Here is a 23347-nt window from a genome sequence, read left to right as displayed (position 1 = left end):
AATGAGCCGATATTGCACCACCGCACTCCAGCCTGGGTGACAGAGTGAGACTCCATCTCAAAAAGAAAATCATCATCATCATCATCATCATCATCATCATCATCATCTTTTGGGACCACTACTGTAGTTCATCATTGATTAAAACATCATTATGAGGCACATGACTATATATATAAGTATTTTATATACATATTTAATTTTCTGTCTCTCCGGAGCATCCTAATACTTCCTGGACTGCCTAAAATGAATTAAGTGTATGAAATGAAGGATTGCACTAATTTGGATGCTGCAGACTGATGGCCTGTAGCCCACAGGGCTGCTGATGTGGTTGGTTTGGCCCGTGTGGTGTATGTATGTGTCACAGCAATGTGACAGCCTCTCCAAGTCAACACATTTACTCAGCGTTACCTCCCACATGGCTCACCTCATGTGTTTACAATGTATACCCCTGTAAGTGTCAGAGGGGTGACCTCTGGACTGAATCCAACTTTTGCCTGGAGTTGTGGAAGGAAGAGGCCGCTGCTCTATAGCAGCTTGGCAATGGGAGAAGTGAACACAGCATGCTGCTGATCTCTGCAGAGTTTTGTGGAGTGCAGGACTTGGAGGCTGGCCGACTCAGCGGTGGGAATTTTTAGGGAATAAAAAACCTTTAGAAGCATGGTCCCTGGAGGGAGGCTGTTGCTGATTGGCTGGCCTTCGGAAGCATGTGTACTGACAGAAGGAACTTGTCACTGAAGGGCTGGGGCAGCTTTAAAAGCAGTTCTCACTTATTACTATGAACAAAGAACAGTAAGTCTTTTCCTTTCTAGGAAATACTTCTAAAAACTCTTTCTAGAGCAATTAATTCTCAGTAGGATGCCTTATTTATTTAAATATAGCATGAATCAGATCAAATCACTTGAAAGGCTTGTTATTACAGCTCATTGCAGCCTTGATCTCCCAAGGCCAAGCAATCCTCCTACCTCAGTCTCCCCAGTAGCTGGGACCACAGGCACGCACCACCATGCCCAACTAATTTTTTTATTTTTTGTAGAGACAGGGTCTGACTATGTTTCCCAGGCTGGTCTTAAAATCCTAGGCTCAAGAGATCCTCCCACCTCAGGAGTGTCAGAGCATTTGAACCAGAGCCACTCCATCTTGAACAGGGGCTGGGTAAAATAAGTCTGAGACCTGCTGGGCTACATTCCCAGAAGGTTAAGCATTCTTAGTCACAGGATGAGATAGGAGGTCGTCAGGACTGGTATCACAAGATAAAGGTCACAAAGACCCTGCTAATAAAACAGGATGTGGTAAAGAAGTTGGCCAAAACCCTCCAAAACCAAGATGGCAGTGAAAGTGACCTCTGGTCGTCCTCAATGCTCACTCCTCATTATGTGCTAATTATAATGCATTAGCATGCTAAAAGCCACGCCCACCAGCATCAATACAGTTTACAGATGCCATGGCAACATCAGAAAGTCATCCTATGTAGTTTAAAAGGGGGAGAAACCCTCAGTTGCAGGAATTGCCTACCCTTTCCCGGAAAACTCGTGAATAATCCACCCATTGTTTAGTATGTAATGATGAAATAACCATAAGTATATTCAGCTGAGCAGCCCATGTCGCTGCTCCTCCTATGGAGTAGTCATTCTTTTGTTATCTTACTTCTCTAATAAACTTGCTTTCACTTTACTCTATGGATTCACTCCGAATTCTTAATTGCGCAAGATCCAGTAACTGCCTCTTGGGTTCTGGATCAGGACCCCTTTCCAGTAACAAAAGTGCTGGGATTACAAGCATGAGCCACTGCACCCAGCCTTAGAATCTGCATTTTTAATGAGTTTCCAGGTGATGCTGCTGGTCCAAGGACCACATTCTGAGAACCACTAGAATCCAACATGATAGGATTTGTACTTAATTATTGGTTAAGAAAATATTTACAAAATAGGATACCAGTGAGTCCAAAAATGCTGTAAAATGAATGTGTAGAATGGCTTATTAATCATAAACGTTAGAAAAGAACCATCAATGTGTAGGTGAAATATATTTATTTCATTTACAGATAATGGTTAGAAAGTATAAATTCCAGGATATATTGCAGTAATTCTTCCTCTCTTCTCCTCTCCTTTTCCTTACCACCTGCCTACTCCCCAGAAATTTGTGGCCTACTCCATGTTGGGTAATTTCATACCAGATATTTGTCAAGGACTCTCCTAGTTTTGTGATTCTGTATTTGTTGCAAATCCTGACTGGGCACATGAACTCTTCTAGTCAAAGTATAAGCCACCTCAACAAGCTGACGTAATTTGCAAATACAGGAGGCAAGCAAGTTTACGAAACAATTGGTGAGTGGTGTTTGTGTTTCTGTATGTCTCTGTGTGTGTGAGAAAGAGAAAGACTGACTTGTGAAATTACCCTAAAACTGTTCCCTTTTATATCAGTTGAAGTGCTGGATACTGTCAGGCCATTCTGGTTCTTTTAAAATCAACCATTTTGCTGGAGAAATATACGCTGTCTTCAGAAGAAAAGCTGTGCATGCTTGTGTTTGCATTGAGACATTCTGAGGGGAGGGCACTGGTTCTAAATATGTGGAAGAGAAATGAAAACACTTCCTGTGTTTCTAAAGATAAAAATTTTTACAAAGAAAATTCTTACTAAAAAAATTAAAAATCAAGGTGTACTGTTATACACAAAAGGCATTCTTATGCATGATTCAGGGCCTGGAATGAATCAAGTTTCAGTACACATTGAATGAATGATGCCATTTCCCATACATTTCCAAGAGGCTTTTTATTAATGTGCTCATGGGGAAAATCCTTTCAGTAGAGAATAAAACATTCTGTTTCTCCAGATGATTACTAGCTAGTATTTATTGAGAGCTCAGTATGTTCTAGGCTCATATAATCCTCACATTAATGTTATGAGGTAAGTAATAAATCATCCTTACTTTACAGGTGAGGAAGCACAGAGAGGTTAAATAATGTCCCTGTGTCACAGCTAGTAGCAGGTGGAGCTGAAATTCAAGCTCAGGTAAACAAACGTCACAGATACATGTCAAACCACTACACTCTCATCCTCCCAAACGCCTAAAGACTTGACACCCTTAATCACTTTCTCAGCATTTTTGTTGTTGAGAAAAACAAAATGTGTGTAATACACTGTGTGCTACAATTTATTTTTTTATTTGCTCACTTGTTTATTGTCTGTTTCCTCTACTAGAATATAAGCTCCAAGAGGACAGGAGCTTTGTTCACTGCTGCATCCCCCAGAACCAAATTGAATGTTTAGAACCAGAAATATTTGTTGAATTAATGAATGCGTGAGTAGATTCTATCCATCAGTCAGCTTGGCAAATAAGGTCTGTTTAAGAGAATGTGGGCCAGGCGCGGTGACTCACGCCTGTAACCCCAGCATTTTGGGAGGCCGAGCCAGGTGGATCACCTGAGGTCAGGAGTTCGAGACCAGCCTGGCAAACATGGTGAAACCCCCATCTCTACTAAGAATACAAAAATTTCCTGGGCATGGTGGTAGGTGCCTGTAATCCCAGCTACTCAGGGAGCTGAGCCAGGAGAATCGGTTGAACCTGGGAGGTGGAGGTTGCAGTAAGCCAAGATCATGCCACTGCACTCCAGCCTGGGTGACAGAGCGAGACTCTGTCTCAAAAAAAAAAAAAAAAGAATGTGTATTATATTTTTTTATTGTTCATTAATTATGCACCAAATGGTTTTTTTTTTTTTTCCCCTGAGAGACAGGGTCTCACTATGTTGTACAGGCTGGTCTTGAACTCCTGGCCTTAGGCGATTGCCCAGTGACCTCAGTCTGCTCTTTTTAAATTGTTTTATTTATTTATTTATTCTCGAGACAGAGTCTCACTCTGTTGCCCAGGCTGGAGTGCAGTGGCGTGATCTCAGCTCACTGCAACTTCCGCCTCCTAGGCTCAAGTGATTCTCCTACCTCAGCCTCTAGAGTAGCTGGGACTACAGGTGCCCACCACCATGCCTGGCTAATTTTTGTACTTTTTCAGTAGAGATGTGGTTTCGCCATGTTGTCCAGGCTGGTCTTAAACTCCTGACCTCAGGTATCCACCCACCTCGGACTTCCAAAGTGCTGGGATTACAGGCATAAGGCACCATGCCTAGCCTCAGTCTGCACTTTACATATATCTTTTCTTAAATGATTCTGAGAAGTTGATAGTGCTGAAATGGCTCATATAGGAGTGGCAAGAAATTAGAAACTAATTAGAAGCTTCCTAATTATAAACTAATAAGTCAACTGGGATATCACTGAGAGGAAGAATCAGTAAATAAAATTCTCTTCAAAGGACAAATGGAGAGAATATATTGATCATATACAAAGGATTTGTATCTAGAATATGTAAATAATTTCTTCGATAAAGAAAAATATAGAACTCTATCAAATAAGTAGTCAAGAGTCATATACAGACATTTCACAATATAGAACTTACAAATGACATGTTTCTGAAAAGTTGCTTATTCTCATGTATAATCAGGAGCATAACATTTCACATCCGCTAGGCAAAAATTTACAAAGTTAGAGGATGCCACATGTGGATGACTAGACCTCCCATCCTCTCTTGGTGGGAGGGTAAATTGGTGCCCTTCCTTTGGAAAATGACTTGGCATTACCTGGTGAAGCTGAACAGGCAGATCCCCAATGACTCAGCAATACTCAGATGGGGCTGTGGACCAGCAGTCCCTGGGAGATTCTCACAAATGCAGAATCTCAGGTTCTACCATGAACCTACGGAGTCAAAACCTGCATCCCCGGGTGATCTGTGTACACGCTGGAGATTGAGAAGCCCTTTCAGGAGCAGTGGCTTTCAATTTCTAAGTGCCCATTGGAACCCCCTCCAGACTGATTAAATTGGCATCTCTAAGGGTTGCACCCCAGGCATCAGCACTTGTAAATGCCTCTCAGGTAATTTCAGTATGTTGCCAAAATTAAGAACCTTCAACCAGAGTCCCTCACGTTGTAAGATGTACGAAACTAATAGCAAAAGCCTGGAAAACAACCTAAATGTCCACCAACAAAAGATTTCATAGACTGGGTGGGGTGGCTCACACCTGTAATCCCAGCACTTTGGGAGGCCAAGGTGGGTGGATCACGAGGTCAGGGGTTCAAGAGCAGCCTGGCCAAGATGGTGAAACCCCATCTCACTAAAAATACAAAAATTAGCTGGGCATGGTGGCACATGCTTGTAGTCCCAGCTACTTGGGACGCTGAGGCAAGAGGATTGCTTGAACCCGGGAGGCAGAGGTTGCAGTGAGCGGAGACCATGCCACTGCACTCCAGCTTGGTGGACTGAGTGAGACTCTGTTTCAAAAAAAAAAAAAAGAAGAAAACAAATGAAAAGTACAGCAGTAGGATTATACTTGTACAAAATCTTAAAGAGCAGATTATATAACATACATACACATACATATGTGATATATGCATATGAACATATATAGATATACATATATCACATACATTTTTACTATATAGGAAAGAAAATGAGTGAGAGGAAATTGAAGATAGAGGTTATTCTGGAATACAGAAGGAAAGAGAATGTGATTGCGGGAGAACAAGATAAAGTGAGTTTCTAAGGTCCTGGTAATATTCTATTTCAGGTTCAATAGTGGGAATATGGGTTTTTTATTCCCCCTTAAACTGTAAAAATATCTTTTATCCACTTCTTTAGATAAAATGTTAAAGTTTTAAATTAAAAAAAAAAAGTTGTTTAAAGGGCATCTTTCCTGTAAGTTCTTCTGAGCCCCCCTCTTAAATATAACTCAGGCTTCATCAAACATCTTTCTCTGCTCTCTTCTGAGCTGGCTCCCCTGGCCCTTGCTGTGATACCAACATAGAGAGGGTCCACTTCTTTCCCAAACTGGCTTTTTATTTTAGGGACCCTGACCTCCTCCAGGTCCCATCCTGGAATGTGCTAGAGGGGCTCAGAAGCCACTTGTGTCTCACAGATCTATCTGCAGGGCACGTGGGAGCCTGAAGACTGGAGGTCTGGCAGGGTGCGATTCAGACAGAAGACAATATCTGTGTAGGTCTGGAGGCCCTGGGCCCATCTCCACCCACACCCAGACAGAACGAGACAGGGCCAGGTGTGAACAAGCTGGGGCCAGCCAAATGGTAAATCATTTAGCAGCAGAGTAATGATTTAAAGTAACAACCTAGTGAGGGCACAGACAGGGTAAACTGTCTTACCCAAGAGTTTTCAAAGTGTTTTCTGTTTTGTTTTAAACCCAGACCTTGCCCATCTATTTAATGAGAGGGTCCAAGCCTCCATTACCTCTTGCAAGGTATTTATTTCTACCTACAGAATTTCACCTGATCCTTACTTGACTGTGTAGTCAAGGAATTACTACCATTCCAGAGATAAGGCACAGGCCCAGAGCTGTTAAGGGATTTGCCCAAGGTCACACGGTTCCCATGGCACAAAAACTCCCAGCTAGACCTGCTGTCTCTGCATCCAGGACTCCTTCGCTGTCTTGTCTTCTTCTGGGCTTGTAAACGCTTCTACACTCCACTCTGGTACAACCAGACACTCCCTCCTTACTCAAAGAGTTCTAACAACTCATGCCTCTCCCTGGGATTGACTGTGGGATAAATCCAAGCTCCTTAACCTCTCCATAATCTTCTCTCACAGTTCTCAGAGGCCAAAAACATTGATTTTTAAAGAACCTGTAAAAACCATCTAGTTCTATGTCCTTAATCTTTCAGAATCATTGATTCCTTCTGCTGGAACTGTGGATTTCCTCCCCAGAAAAATGCCCATACAGGCATCCAAAGTATGGCATGCAAAGGGGGTCAATAGATCCCAAGACTCCTGTTAAGGAGTCAAAGGGGGTCATAGATCCCAAGACTCCTGTTAAGAATTGCAAATTAGCCCATCAGTGACAGACTGGATAAAGAAAACTTGATACATGTACACCATAGAATACTATGGAGCCATAAAAAGGAACAAGATCATATCCTTTGCAGGGACATGGATGAAGCTAGAAGCCATTATCCTCAGCAAACTAAGGCAAGAACAGAAAACCAGACACTGCACATTCTTGCTTATAAGTGGTAGCTGAACAATGAGAACACATGGACACAGGGGAACAACACACACTGGGGCCTGTCAGGGGAGGGTGGCGGGGAAGGGGGAGCATTAGAAAAAAGAGCTAATGCATGCTGGGTTTAATACCTAGGTGATGGGTTGATAGGTGCAGCAAACCACCATGACACACATTTACCAATGTAACAAATCTGCATATTCTGCACGTGTACCCCAGAACTTAAAAAGTGAAAAAAACATTTTTTTTAAAGAATTACAGATTAGGCCGGGCGCGGTGGCTCAAGCCTGTAATCCCAGCACTTTGGGAGGCCGAGACGGGCGGATCACGAGGTCAGGAGATCGAGACCATCCTGGCTAACACGGTGAAACACCGTCTCTACTACAAAATACAAAAAAACTAGCCGGGCGAGGTGGCGGGCGCCTGTAGTCCCAGCTACTCGGGAGGCTGAGGCAGGAGAATGGCATAAACCTGGGAGACAGAGCTTGCAGTGAGCTGAGATCCGGCCACTGTACTCCAGCCTGGGTGACAGAGCGAGACTCCGTCTCAAAAAAAAAAAAAAAAAAAAAAAAAAAAAGAATTACAGATTAAATAATTAAATATGGTGGTTCCTCAAAAATTGAACATAGAATTACCATATGATCCAGCAATTCTATTTCTGGGTATATACCCCAAAGAATTGAAAGCAGAGTCTCAGACATATTTGCACACCCATGTTCATAGCAGCACTATTCATAATAGCCAAAAGGTGTAAATAATCCGAATGTTCATCAGTGGATGAATGGATAAAGAAAATATGGTTGATATGGTTTGGCTCTGTGTCCCCACCCACATCTCATCTTGTAGCTCCCATAATTCCCACATGTTGTGGGAGAGACCCAGTGGGAGATGATTGAATCACGGGAGCTGGTCTTTCCCTTGCTGTTCTTGTGATAGTGAATGGGTCTCACAAGATCCCATGGTTTTAAAAACAGGAGTTACTCTGCACAAACTCTCTCTTTGCCTGCTGCCAACCATGTATGATGTGACTTGCTCTTCTCGCCTCTCGCCATGATTGTGAGGCCTCCCCAGCCCTGTGGAACTCTAAGTCCAATTAACCTCTTTCTTTTGTAAATTGCCCAGTCTCTGTTATGTATTTGTCAGCAGCATGAAAAGGGACTAATACAATGGTATATACATACAATGGAAACTTATTCAGCCTTAAAAAGGAACAAAATCTATCACATGAATGAACCTTGAGGACGTTATGCTAAGTGAATAGGCCAGACGCAAAAGGACAAGTACACTTAATGATTCCACATATATGAGATACCTAGAGTGGTCAAATTTATAGAGACAGAAAGTAGAATGGTGGATGCCAGGGGCTTGGGTGATGGGGGAATGGGGAGTTGGTGCTGCTTAGTGGGTACACAGTTTCAGTTTGGGATGATGAAAAAGTTCTAGAGATGGATAGTGGTGATGGTTGCACAACAATGTGAATGCACTTAATGCCCCTGAACTGGCACACCTAAAAAAGGTTTAAAAGGTAGATTGTATGTTATGTATGTCTTACCATACACACATAGAAGAACTGCAGATGAAATGGACCCCTTACTTCACACATCAGGATTCTGAGGCCCAGGTAGTGGTCAAGGCCTCTAGCTGAAAAGGAACAGGGTCAGGAGCAGGTGGGCCTCCTGCACCAGGGCTGGCCCTCTGCCTGGAACCCATCCAGCAGGGCAAGCTCCAGGCAAGTTCCAACGGGAAATGCCTGTGTCTCCTGCTGAAATCCTAGTGGGCAAAGCCTCACATGGAAGCATTAGAGCTGGACAGAGTGAAATGTGGTATTTATTTGCACTTCATTTATTGGCTGCATAACCCTCACACACAGGGGGAGGCGATTTACCCCAATACTTGTTCTCTTTAGTAAAAGCAGCATTTTCTGGGGGAGTTAGATAGTGCCATCCAGTGGTGTTCCAGAACAAATTATGATAACAAAAGCTCTTACTGATACCATTGTATATAACAACTACTTCACATGAATCCTGAAGAATGGGTTGGGACATTCCTCTTTGTAAATGTATATTAAGGAGACACTTAGAGGGCCAGGTGTGGTGGCTCATGCCTGTAATCACAGCACTTTGGGAGGCCGAGGTGGGAGGATGACTTGGGGCCAGGAGTTTGAGACCAGCCTGGGCAACATAGTGAGATTATGAAAAATAAAAAAATTACCTGTGGTCCCAGCTACATGTGAGGCTGGGGCAGGAGGATTGCTTGAGCCCAAGAGTTTGAGCTGCAGTGAACTATGATTGTGCCACTGTGCTTCAGCCTGGGTGACAGAGCAAGACCCTATCTCTTAAAAAAAAAAAAAAAAAAAAATTTAAGATTTTCAAGATACATTGTTATGTGATAAAAGTGAATACCAAATAGTTCATGTATATGACTGCCCCCCACTGCTTCCTGCACCTCCTCCACACCCCCAAACTTGGACAAACAGCTGGCCATGAACCAAAACATTAACAGAGGCACATTTCTATTGATGAGATTCAATTGCCTCTCTCTCTCTTTTTTTTTTTTTCTTTTAAGAGGCAGAGTCTCACTCTGTCACCCAGGCTGGAGTGCGGTGGTGTGATCATAGCTCACTGCAGTTTCGAACTTCGGGGCTCAAGTGATCCTCTGGCCTCAGCCTCCTGAGCAGCTGGGATTACAGGTGTGAGCCACCATGCCTAGCTCTATGAAAATATTTTCGCCGGGCGCGGTGGCTCACGCCTGTAATCCCAGCACTTTGGGAGGCCGAGGCGGGCGGATCACAAGGTCAGGAGATCGAGACCACGGTGAAACCCCGTCTCTACTAAAAATACAAAAAAAAAATTAGCTGGGCGCGGTTGTGGGCACCTGTAGTCCCAGCTACTCGGGAGGCTGAGGCAGGAGAATGGCGTGAACCCGGGAGGCGGAGCTTGCAGTGAGCCGAGATCGCGCCACTGCACTCCAGCCTGGGCGACAGAGCGAGACTCCGTCTCAAAAAAAAAAAAGAAAATATTTTCATGTCACTGAATACTATTCTATGGCATTATCTTTTATGGTTGCAGAGTAATTCGTTGTTTAAACACAATAATTAAAATCCTATGGCTGAAAACAGATTGTTTGCGAGCTTTCACTGTTACTAAGAGTAGAGCAGTAATTATCCCATATAATTCTAGCTCATCTTATTTCCTAAGGCTAAATTCCTAGAAACAATGAGTTACATTAAGTGACTGAACATTGTTAGGATTTTGAGACAAGGTGTACTTTAGTAAGTTTGTACCTATGTGATATATAAAGTTAGCAGTGTAATTTTAGAGAACCCATTTATCTACACCCTCGCCACCAATGGGTATTATATTTTAAATATTTGTACCAAGTTCATTGTTTAAAATGGAATTTTACTATTTAAATCTGTAGTTATTTGCTATATTTGATTATTTAATTAAATCTATATGATTATTACAGACAACAATCTCTTATGAACAGTCTCTTCATGTCCTATGCTCTTTCACACAGGGAGTGTCTCAATCATTGGATAACTAAGTATATTTTTACATTATCTATCATATGCTTTGTAATGTTTTACCCCAAATTTGTCATTAGAGTATACTATTTTTAATATGAAAGTTTTATATTTTAAATAAATCAAATCTAAAAATTTATTTCTTTGAGGTTTCAAGATTCATTTTGTCACCAATTATTTTATTAATCTGTTATTAATTCTAAATCATCTTTCAGTTGTTTCTCTTGGGTGTTACTGCATGAGATATACATATCTCATTTTTTTCCTTTTTTAAAACCATTTTATTTTATTTTACTTTATTTATTTTTTGAGACAGGGTCAGCCTCTGTCACCCAAGCTGGAGTGCAGTGGTGCAATTTTGGCTCACTGCAACCTCCCAGGTTCAAGACATCCTCCCAAGTAGCTGGAATTACAGGCATGTGCCACCATGCCCAGATAAATTTTTCTTGTCTTAATACATGGCTATAACTTCTGGAATTATATGAACCACAAATAAACTATTTATATTAATGATAATATAAAAATTATTAAGTATATTAATGATAACTGCGATGTGCAGGGGAGTACAAAATATGGAGACAGCACTTGGGAGGGACATTAACCTAGAATCGGGTGTCAGGCAAGGCTTTCTACACTACAGAATTGGAAGGATGGAGGCTTTTGAATCTTGACATTTCTCAGGTGGAATTCTTTATTCTGGTAAGGTATTTATCTCCACCTTTTTCATCTTCAATTATTCTGGCTATTTTTAGCCCTTTGTTCTTCCATACAAATTTCAGAATCACACATTTCTAGAATCAGGGTCCAGAAATAAGCCTATTGGGATGTTGACTGGAATCATATTAACCCCACAGATCTATTTTGGAAGCACTGATGTATTTAAATAGTGAGACCTCTTTTCCATAAACATGGTGTATCTCTAATTTAGGTGTTCTTTAATGTCTTTCAAACATAACTTTTTCTCCTGAACGTGTCTTGTACATGGTGTGTTAGTCTTAGGTATTTAATGTTTTTTAATACTATTGTAAGTGGCATTTTTCTTTTCTATGACTTATTAAATATTTTTCCTGATTTATGGAAATAAGGTAGATTTTTGTATATTGATTTTGTGTCTAGCAACCTAAACTCTTATTAAATCTAATAATTTATAGATACTGTCAGATTTTCTACATAGACAATCATAACCCGAAATAAGTTTTTTTCATTTCTTTTTATAATTTTTATTAAGGTATACTTTACATATAAAATCTATCGATTTTTATATGTAAATTTTAATGATTTTTTGACAAGTGTGAGTTGTGCAACCATCACAATAGTTTGGATTTAGAGCATATTTACTGCCTCTTCTTTTCCACGTCTTACATCTTTTTACCTTTTTTGACCCTACTGAACTTGCTAGAATTTTTTGTGTAAGTTCGAAGACAGTGAGGGTAGTGGATATTATCTTTAATTTCCAATCTAAAGTAGCATAATGGTTCTGATGTTTTGCCTCTTGGTATAATGCTTATTATGTTTGGAGATAATCTCTCTACATAAAAGTTTCCTCCTATTCCTTAATAAGAGCTTTTTTTTTTTTTAACTTAAATGGGACATTGAATTCCATAAAATGTTTTCTCTGTGTCTGTTGAAATGATCCTAAGAATCTGCCCTAAAAGAGGATCGTTTCCAAGTAGATCTTCTGCCTTGGAGGGTGCTCTAGGTTTTGTTCAATGCTCTGAGATTCACCAGACTGGAAAACCAGTGTTCAGAATAAACCAGTCCAGCAAATTCCTTCAAAGAGAAAACTAGTTTCAGTGCTCCTCCTCCCTGTCAGTTCTTATCTTTACTTTGCATTTAGTCTGCACGCAGGTCTTATTTTCTTGACAGTTTATGCATCTGTTTAGATTTTTACCATTTAATTCAGTAGTGTTAGTTGTTTTCAATGGAAGGGGTGGTTCACATCTCAGGACCATCACAAAGCAGAAAACAGAAGTCTCGACATCTTCTAGGTTCATTATTGCACTGAGTATGTTTTCTGTGTTACTATTGTGAGGTCTGTTGGCCATGAAACTTCCTAACTAGTTACTACTGGTAAACAGAAAGTAACGTAATCTCCTAATGTGTTTGTATAACTCTAATTTGATCATGCTATATTGTTCTTTTGATAGAGGACTGATTGTGCAGTATTTTATTTAGCACTTTTGCCTCTGTATGTGAGCTCCACTTTAGTCTTTGAGTATGAATGGATGTGTGCGTGCACGCACCTTTGGAACTGTTAATATACTACAGAATTGTTTCTTAGTAGTTTGAAGGAATTTATTCTTATAACTGCCTGGGCATAGTATACTTTTTTGAAGATAATTTGTGCTTGCTTTCCCCTAGTTCTTCAAATATTACTGTTCTATTTTATTTTGAGAGCTTCATCTTGATCAAGTAGCTCTGCTGTGAGTAGTGCAACTTAAGAGTGTTTTATAAAGTACAAAATGCCGGGTGTGGAGACTCAACCTGTAATCCCAGCACTTTGTGAGGCCAAGGCAGGAGGATCGCTTGAGGCCAGGAGTTTGAGACCAGCCTGGGCAACATGGCAAAACCCTGTCTCTACAAAAAACATAAAAATTAGCCAGGCACGGTGGCTAATTTGGGAGGCTGAGATGGGAGGATTGGGAATGTTACTTCTAGGCCTTTAATAGTTATAAATAGATTTCCACAAGTGTAAGACATGAATTCATATATTAGAAATAATACATATACCTTCTCTATACTTTGCAAGGACGTCAGGTAGCCACTTGATTTTTCCTTCTTGACTAGGGAGAAAGAAATAGTAAGGCACTGAGAGAGGAGACCGCTACCCCACTTAGTGGAAACTGAACACCTGGAATCCGGCCCCAGGTCTGGATGGAGAACAGCTCTAGAAAAAGCCTGCAGCTCAGGAGGGGTGTCTCTCAGAAGCCAACAGAGGTTTTCTTCCTGGGATTCTCACTGTTACCACACATGCAATTCTCAGAGGAATGCTGTTCCCAAGCCAAACCCTGGCAAAAAGTGGAGAAACACCCCTCCTCAGTTTTGGGAAAGCACGAGCTGCTTCCAGTGGATACAAACCATCCACATCAAGTGACAAAACCAATGAAGCAAAAGGCTTTGCCACCTTAGTTTCTGTTATTGTCAATTTATCATTTCCCGATATTTGGCTGACGAAAGGAAATTTACTAAATAGTTTAGAAGAAAACAGGGGGGTAATGATTACAGAAGATGCAAGCAGCAGACAAATAGCCTCAGAAATCAGGTCTTTGGCAACCCTGGCCCGCTGCTCTCTGGCCCCAAAGGCAGGTCATTGCTTGTGCTTTTTTCCCCACCTAGGTCTCCCAGACTTCTGGGACAGGCATCACCACCGGAGATACACTGATGCCCCCTTGGGTAAGCCAGCCCCACCCACCTGATTCAAGATCAGGAAGTAGCCTGCATATGCATGTGTGCACACATTCACATGTGCACACTCCAATGTCCTCACACCTTCCTGACCACCACTTCCTCCTAATGGACCCTCAAGAGAGTGTGTTCCAAGAGTTGGAAACTAGCATCCCTCAGTTGCTCTTTTCCACTCAGGTGCTCAAACGGCTGAAAACTATGGAATACACCCGTTTCAGGCTTCCCAACAAAAGAGGCACTGTCCTTCCTCTGAGCCAGGTCACAATGAGGTGACCTTCATCAGTTTTGTTTCATAGCCAGAATCCACTGCATCCTCTAGTTAGATATCATCTGCACTTTACTGCTATATGCTTTATATCTTGGCTTCTTCCAAAAGTAATCTAAGGCCTTTTATAGAACAAAACCATATACCTCGAGAAAGGTGGTGCAGTTTGAAAGCCCCAAGGGTTTCTTCTTCTATTAGGACAAAAAGTTGTTTTCTTATTCACTATTTTCTTTGATGGAAAGATGAAGAAAAAAACTGCACAAGCCCACACATTCTGATCCATGCATCCTTTATTCCATTACCAACCACTGTGCTGCATCCAAGCAACAGTACACAAACTGGCAATCAACCGCAGTCCAGTTGTACAACGATCTGAGGCTTACAGTACATTTAAGGCTTTTAAATTTGGAAAAAAAATTAAAACCAAAGAACCCCCAAATCCAAACCCCTAACCAATACAAGTAGTATAGCAATGTTAAGCATCTTCTATTTCTGATGCTTATTTGGCGCAACTCCAGTGTCAAAACCCAAATAATTCCTAAACTAAAAAGATTAGTTTAGTGAAATTTTAATTACATAAATTCTTCAAAGCATAAACTTGGAATTTTTGTCTTGGAAATGTTATAAAATTTTTAATAGCAAAACATAGGAATAAAAACATATTAACAAAATGTATTCAATCATTTACATTACAAACAAGGAATTTGCAGTTCATTGTTGTAGCCTGACAAAAGAAATCATATCTACCATTAAGAATCTATGCACAATGTGATTGCAAATATGTACAGTACTTTAAAAAAGCCTACAAGGAGGACTTTACAGAAGGAAAGTCGGCTAGGCTCTTTGTTAAACCAACCGGACAATCAAAATATTAAAACTCTGTTGGCTAGTAATAAATTTACACTTAAAAAAACCCCTAGTTTCTTTTTGTTTAAGAATAATCCAGTTATATTTATATGGTTACAGTTGATGAAGCTGTACATGATAGTTCCAGTGAATTACCCTTCAGTTCATTTGTCCAGGGAAAGATCAGCATGTTAACAAAAAATAATAAAGGAATTTTCACCACACTAGCTTTCCAGTTATACTATCACAGCTTCACAAATGGATTGAACCCATGGATCCAGTGGCAGAAAGAGAGCTGCATGTCAAATACTGAGAACATTGGTGGAGACAGGGGCGAGTTCTGCATGAATGTCAGAAACGATGGGGAAGGTTGAGAAACAGATGCGAGGCTACTTTATACAGCACTAGAAAATTGTCCTTACATTCAGCTCTCATTCCCATTCCTGCAAGGTAATGAAGCTGGGAATCACGACTGTTCAGTTTAACGTGTTGTGTGAATTAGCAGAACAACCTCTAGATACAAAAGACTGAGATTTCATCAGCTCTTTGATTAGAACACCCTAAAGGCTGGGCACTTCTTCATGGTTATCAAGCCTTTACAGCTACCCAGTTAAAGCATGTGCAAAACAGAGGACTCTTCTGTTCACAGTAAATGAGGTAAGATCAAGTTGTTGTCTTCAGGAATTAGGAAGTTCGTGAGATATGAACTGTTTTAGTCTTTCTAGGTATTGTGCATAAAGCTCTATGTCATTATGCCCAGCTCCTTCAACCCAGAGGGGCTCCACGGCTCGGGGACAGCGCTCGTACATCGCTAGGCCATGGGAGAAATCGATAACTTCATCCTCTGTACCATGAATGACCAACACAGGAGAGGTGACTTTAGATATCTTGTCAATGCTGCAAAACGGAAATGGGGGAGGCAGAAAAAGGACTCTATTAGTTATGCTCACAGATAATACACATCACATTTAATGATAAATCAATAAATCTCCACAGGCAGGGAAATAACACCGTGGGTTTTTTTTTTTTTTTTTTTTAATTAAGAACTTTATCTTTTAAAGCAATTTTAGGTTCACAGCAAAACTGAGGAAGGTACAGAGATTTCCCAGATACCTCCTTGTCCCCACACATGAACAGCCTCCCCCATTATCAATATCCCCTACCACAGCAGTACATTCGATGAACCTACATTAACATATCATAACAGTTTGGCTTTTTCTTGCTTTATTTTTTTTCTGGTAATTTATTTTTTTTTCTTAAATCAACTTTGCATTTTAGAGTAATTTTGAACTTGCAGGAAAGGTGTAAAGATAATACAGTGTATATAAAAATCAGCCAGGCCATGGTGGTGCATGCCTGCAATCTCAGCAACTCAGAGGACTGAGGTAGGAGGATTGCTTGAACTGGGAGCAGGAGGTTGCAGTGAGCTGAGATGGTGCCACTTCACTCCAGCCTGGGCAACAGAGTGAGACTCTGTCTCAAAAAAGAAAGAAAAGAAAAGAAAAAGATAATACAGTCCCCCTACATACTCATAACCCATTTCCTATAAGGTTAACATTGTACATTCCTGTGATACATCTGTCAAAACTAAAACACCCACGTTGGTGCACTACTATGAACTAAACTCCAGACTTTATTTGGATTTCACTAGTTTTTCCACTAATGTCCTTTTTCTGTTCCAGGATCCAAACAAGAATACCACACTGCATTTGGCTGTTGCATTTGTTAAAGTATTTTATTAAAGACAGAACTCTTCAGAGCATCAGACTAGCAAACCAGTAACTACTATTTTTTACATATTAATGTTTATATTATTTTTAGGTATTTTTTATATTTATTTTTTTTGTTTTTTTTTTGTTTGTTTTTTTTTTTTTTGAGACAGAGTCTTGCTCTGTAGCCCGGGCTGGAGTGCAGTGGCCGGATCTCAGCTCACTGCAAGCTCCGCCTCCCGGGTTTACGCCATTCTCCTGCCTCAGCCTCCGGAGTAGCTGGGACTACAGGCGCCCGCCACCTCGCCCGGCTAGTTTTTTGTATTTTTAGTAGAGACGGGGTTTCACGGTGTTAGCCAGGATGGTCTCGATCTCCTGACCTCGTGATCCTCCCGTCTCGGCCTCCCAAAGTGCTGGGATTACAGGCTTGAGCCACCGCGCCCGGCCTATTTTTTATATTTATATATTATCTTATATATTATTTTTCAAGAGAATTTTAAAAAGGGCCAGAACTTAACATATCAAATGAATGTCTCTTTGGAAAGCTGGACACTTAATCTGCTGCCACTCAAGTCTTCAGAATTCTTTTTTGAGAGCTACCATCAGATTTGACTCAAAGATACACACCCCATTTCATAAAAGCAAGCGCCTCATTTTAAAAAATAAAAACTGTACTATTTAGCTTGAAAACTTAATGTAATGCCTAGATTTTATTCCAAATGACTTCTCTATAAAAATCAAATCTACTCTCAAAGGATGAATATTTGAGGATCTTTAAAATAATATGCTTTAGGCTCTGAAAGCACATCCCAAAGAGGAATCCAAAAAACTTCAAGCATTGGTTGAGCTGGGTGTGTAGGAGACTTCTCTGATGGGGATAACAGTCATTTCATCCACAAAGAAACCAAGAGAAATGGCTCTCTCTCCATTCTGTCCTGCCAAAGGGTCTCTTGTAGTTTACTTCTCTTTCCATATTTGATCCTAGTCGAAGTTACAAAAGGATACCAATTTGTACTATTTGTGGGAATCTTTTTGTTAAACAGTAACAGCTAACATTTTTTAAACATTTACCATAGCCAGGTGCTTTGCACTTAACACACAAAATCTCATTTAATATTCAATGAAACAGAGTGAGAAAGGAATGACCACCTCTGTTTTAATCAAGGAGGAAACTGAAGCTCAGAGAGACTATTAAATAACAGGAATGAGGTCGTGGAGATAATAAAGAGCTCTAACATCAATTACATATTCCAAAGATCTACAAACAACTGTCATCTAGCCTTTATTAAAAACTCAGGGAGCCGTGGACCACTTCAAGACATCCCAGAAAGATTGCAAAACCTCATCAGCCATGTAATTTGCAAAGATCAGAGCCACTGTGGCAGTATTCAATTATGCACATTAGAAATCTTATTTGGAAACCTGTTTTCCCCCTATATTTAATTTTAAAGTGACTTCCTTTAACAGAGTTCAATTATACTCAATTAAAAAGATATTTACTCAACAGTTACAGTGGGCCTGGGACTATGCTCCACACTGCACAGTTTAAGAGACTCTCCACTGCCTGGAGGGTATATTTAAAGTTGAATGCCATCATCTCATCCCAAGTGTAAAGGAGGTTAAAAAAAAATAAACTATAAATGAAATAATAATCTGGATTCCTTTTCCTTTTTTAAAATTTGTTTTAATATGAAAGGAAATATGAAAGTATCCTCCTTTAAGGAGAGGGACACATGATTCTGCCATTTGGCAGCAATGTACATATTAAGAAAATGCTTACCAAATTCAAATTCAATTCATGATGAAAGTCAATGCAACCATTAATGGTTTGAAATCTATCATATTAATAATTTACGGCATTACCTATGAGGATTTGTCTCCTTTGTTGTCTCCAATCACTAGCCTTTTAAAAAAAATTTTTAAGAGACAGGGTCTTGCTCTGTTGCCCAAGCTGGAGTGCAGTAATGTAATCCTAGCTCAATGCCACCTCAAAGTCCTGGGCTCAAGGAATCTTCCCACCCCAGCCTCCCGAGGAGCTGGGACTATAGATGTGCACCACTATGGCTGGCTAACTTTTTAATTTTTTCTGTAGTGACAGGGTCTTGTGGTGTTTCCCAGGTTGGTCTTGTACTTCGGGCCTCAAGTGACACTCTGGCCTTGGCCTCAAAAAGTGCTGGCAGTACAGGTGTAAGCCACTGTGCCTGTCCTCCAATTACTGACCTTAATTCAATAAATTACTTAACCTCTCATTTCCTCATCTGTAAAATGAGCACAGTAATTGGACAAACATCTTTATTTATTTATTTTTTTTTTTGAGACAGAGTCTTGCTCTGTCACCTAGGTTGGAGTGAAGTGGCATGATCTGGGCTCTCTGCAACCTCTGCCTCCTGGGTTCAAGCGATTCTCATGCCTCAGCCTCCCCAGTAGCTGGGATTACAGGCACACACCACCAAGCTTGTCTTACTTTTTTTTTTTTTTTTTTTTTTTTTTTTTTTTAGTAGAGATGGGGTTTTGCCATGCTACCCAGGCTGGTTTCGAACTCCTGAATTCAGGCAATCCGCCCTCCTTGGCCTCCCAAAGTGCTGGGATTACAAGCGTGAGCAACCGTGCCCGGCTGACAAACTTCTTAAGACTCTTATAAAGATGAAGGGGGACCATGAACATGAAATGCATAGCCCAATACCTGCCATACCAAATAAACTCAGATAAGATTAGTTGCTAATTTGTTATTAATCATTTGCAATTTGTTGGCATGGCTGTATTTTAAGGTACATGCCCATTTAAGAGCCAGGGGGAAAAAAAAAACAAAAAACACCTATTAGTTTTGTTGCCAGGGTAACTCCCGGCACTGCTTCCCACAAACATGCTAAGTATCTGTCTTTCAGCAAACTGGCCTCTCATTACCAATTCAGCACAACTAAGGCCACATTTGAGAGGCACATTAGCCCTACTTAGCATTCCCAGCCATGCTACTAGAAATTTGCAGTGCAACTTTCTCATGAAGCTGAATCTCATTGAATCCTGGTACAAACTGCACAAAACTGAAGTTCACCCAAGGTGTTAACAGAAGGTTCCTTTCTGTGAACGGAGCCAGTCTGTATAATAGATGTTTATGTAACCAAATGATGATCTTTTATTTTTTTTTCCAGTAATAGCAGGATGAAAGCAATTAATAGGTCAATCAAAAACCCTAAAACTGTGTTTTCTTTCTGCTGGGGTTTTTCTATAAAATGGCAACATGAGCTGGGCCAGTCCTGGGGTAACTATCCTAGGCCGCTTTAGCAAGGACTGTGGGAAAAGCTTAAGGGGCAAAATATTTTGTATTAAAAATACTTTCCTCATGCAGGCAACTCTGCAGGGGTGAGATCTTCTGGTCAAAGTGGTAGAGCAGAATAGGGGGTGGCAGGTGAGCTTGTTCATTTACACCATTCCTGTGGCTATTTACCGAAGATCAAAGCCTGGCTTGTCAACTAACTCACTTTGCCTTTATTCTTCTATTTACAAAGATTAACTGAGCATGGTACTTTTCCCCTTACCTGTACTGTCCAACTGAAAAAGTAAGATAAATTTCAAAACTGTGCTTGCTTGAAGTTTTTGAGCATCTACACCACTAGTTACCCCATCACACATATCGTATACAGCTCATAATTCAACAAGAGGTCTCTGAATGAATGAGTGCTGAACTGTAAGATCCTTTAGGATGTATGGATGCTGTTAAAAATCCTGCATATCAGAGCTGAATCAATTAACCCTAGGTGTCAGTATACTCAAGGTCCTTATATATCATGTGGGAGATTTTCACTAGTGAGTCAGGCCTGGGAGGATAAAATCTCTGGATAGTGTGTGTCATATTTGCTTCCACATGCCCTGTGGCACCCAGCACAGGGTCTGACGTATGGCTCCATTCAATAAATATTTACACAGCTAATGGGAGCATCAGATGTGAACAGGGCCACTGACTGACTTACCACTTGTTGGACAAGCATGAACTTACCTGGGGAAAGCATCAAAGCAGTATGTTTTTCTGGTATCCGGAAAAGCCACACGCAAACCAGACATCAGAGGGGAATGGAGAATTACCGCTGCGCATTCATACCTCGAGGCCAAGTCTACCGTGGGGACAGTCCCAATGCTCTGACCGTAGAGGATAATGTTCTCGGGACTCACGCCATACCTGGAGAAATCAGAGGTTGTATGCCATTAACTAAGGTATGAAGAAAGACAGAAAGAGACAGAGAAATCGTATCTTAAACCCATAAAATTCCCACATTCGCCAGCTTAAAACCGTATCATCTAACTTGTACACTTTAATTTAAGATGGATGTGAGCTTGACAAAAACAAATGTTAGGGGCCTGTTTTGGTACTAAGTGACTATGATTCTGTCTTCCACAACATTAGCAAAAAACAATAAACATGATATTATATTTCTGGCTAATTAAATATATGCTTTATAAACTTCATTTCAGTAGCTACAGAGATGGTCATCTGATTTCCTATTATTCTCCCTTTATATTTTAGTTGCTAATCATAAACATACTTCTGAAGTAAAAACAAAAGCAGTTTTGGCAAATTGCAATATTAAAAACTCGAAGCAAAGTTTTCATGATACAAAATATATTAACGCTTATCAGAAAAAGGTTTACTGGGAGACAATTAATTTGAAGATAATTGTATTTTCTTTAGTCTCTCTCAGGGTTAAACCCTTCCAAGTCTTTCAATCCATCAGTGGGTTCCGATCCACTCTCTTCAAATTGTTAACTAAGTAAAGGGTTGTGTGGAATACAGGCTTCATTTCCCAGCCTCCCTTGCAGCCTGGTGTGTACAGAGACCTAAGTTCCAGCCAACTGCATGTCAGCAGAAGTGACATGAGCAACCCCCAGGTCATGCTTTAAAGCAAATGGTGTGCTTTTGCCATCCCTTCCGCCTTCCTGGTGATGGCAAGTAGATCACAGTGAGCCACCTCAGCCCATGCAGAAAGATGCGGCACCCTAGATATGGTGGCGGAATAAAATAGAAGGAACCCGGGAAAATACATGCTCTCTTATTATCCTACAAAGGATATCCAGACTATCTAAAGAATGCTTAGAAATGAAAAAGAAAAAGACAAATAGGCGAAAGAAATGAAGATGAATGCCTAATACACACATAGAAAGATGTGAAATAATTTCACTAGAACATGAAGATGCAAATTAAATCCATGAGTTATTATTTTATACCCAAACGATAGGCAAAAATGAAGAAGCCAGACAATGCTGAAAGATGGCAAGGACATAGAAAAGTGGAATGCTGTTACTTTGTAAATTAGTACAAGCACTTGGGAAAACAATTCAACATTATCTGGAAAAGTTGAAGCCAGTGAGCCAACAATTCTCCTTTTCGGAAAAAATATGTATTGTAGCTTACAGGACAATATGAAATGCTTTCTGATAACAACCTTCAGTGAAAAGAACTATCAATCCACAGCTGATGGAAATGGCAGGATTTCAGCCCAACTTCCTCCCCTCCAAGCTCCACGAAACTCCATGGAAAAATGGAGGCCCTAAAGAAAGAATTCAGGGCATTGGAATGTGCTTTATGCACAGCACCACACCTGGGCCATGCCATGAAGACAGGAATTAAACACATGGAGGTGAGAAGGACTTTCTATGGGAGATGTGCAACACATACCCAATGCAGCAGCAGGAAAGCAATGGGCTGGTCGGCAGGGGATGTGCTAGGATAGCGTGAATCGGAAACTAAAGGGTTATGGGTTGTCCTGGAGATGAGGGCCACTGGAGTGTCCAAGGGTGAGGTGACAATGGCAGGCAGGAGATGACAGCATGAAAAGGAAGCTGGGAGATCCGGCAGGGGACTATTAAGAATCATGCAGAAGACAGGAAATAAAAGATTGTAACAAAAACAGCATCCATCCTCCATTTCTAAAGTGAAATGTCTGTGTGGTCCTGCAACTTGACACCATCCAATAAAACGGTGTCTATGGAAGAGGCTTCCAGATGCGGGTTTTGCCTGGCATTCTTGCCTGGGGTTTCCTTCCCGTTGGCGTAACAGGTTATTAAAAAATGGTCAGCACGGGCAGTTTTGGTGGGGAGGTTTGAGGAAACAACTGACAGAGCAGCATCCTGTGCCCAAATCTACATCAGCAACCACGGATTTACAAACACAGAGCACCCTCTCTGAGGACTAAATGGGGGATCAGAAAGGAACACTGTTCTCACGTCTCAATGCTGAAGGTAAGCCATCCCAGGGATCTCCCCAGCAGCAACTGCCACCAAGATCCTTCTTTCATGGACTGGGAGAGCTGTTTCAGCAGGAGTTTTTCATCTAAAGTCCAGGGAGTCTTTGGGGAGAGCATAAATAACATCAGGGGTTTCCTCCTCCCTCCACAATTTTCACCAGATTTTCAAAGTGGTCTATGACCCCAAAAAGCGTATGGACCATGAGATACTGCATTGCAGGGAGTCTGCAGGCACATGGAGAGGAGAGCCTCCAATTTCCACATTTGGGGATGAGTTCTTTCCACAATGACCACTCTTGTGGACAGGC

The 23347-nt window shown here is 40.9% G+C and overlaps 1 protein-coding gene across 1 annotated transcript in view; it reads right to left on the bottom strand.

The window, feature by feature from the left end:
• Nucleotides 1–14520: 14520 nt before the first annotated feature.
• ABHD17C (abhydrolase domain containing 17C, depalmitoylase) overlaps nt 14521–23347 on the bottom strand; it is a 62106-nt gene continuing 53279 nt past the window's right edge. Inside the window, exons 2-3 of the mRNA XM_050795869.1 lie at nt 20798–20977; nt 14521–15991 (exon numbers count right to left, since the gene is read on the bottom strand). Coding sequence (XP_050651826.1) covers nt 15772–15991; nt 20798–20977 — 400 coding nt within the window. The 3' untranslated portion in view covers nt 14521–15771. The remainder of the gene's footprint in view (nt 15992–20797; nt 20978–23347) is intronic.

This window comes from Macaca thibetana, chromosome 7 (assembly GCF_024542745.1).
Source record: "Macaca thibetana thibetana isolate TM-01 chromosome 7, ASM2454274v1, whole genome shotgun sequence".
NCBI classification, from domain to species: Eukaryota; Metazoa; Chordata; class Mammalia; order Primates; family Cercopithecidae; genus Macaca; species Macaca thibetana.
The sequence above is the reverse complement of the archived record's forward strand: the minus strand, read 5'-3'. Positions and strand labels throughout refer to the sequence as shown.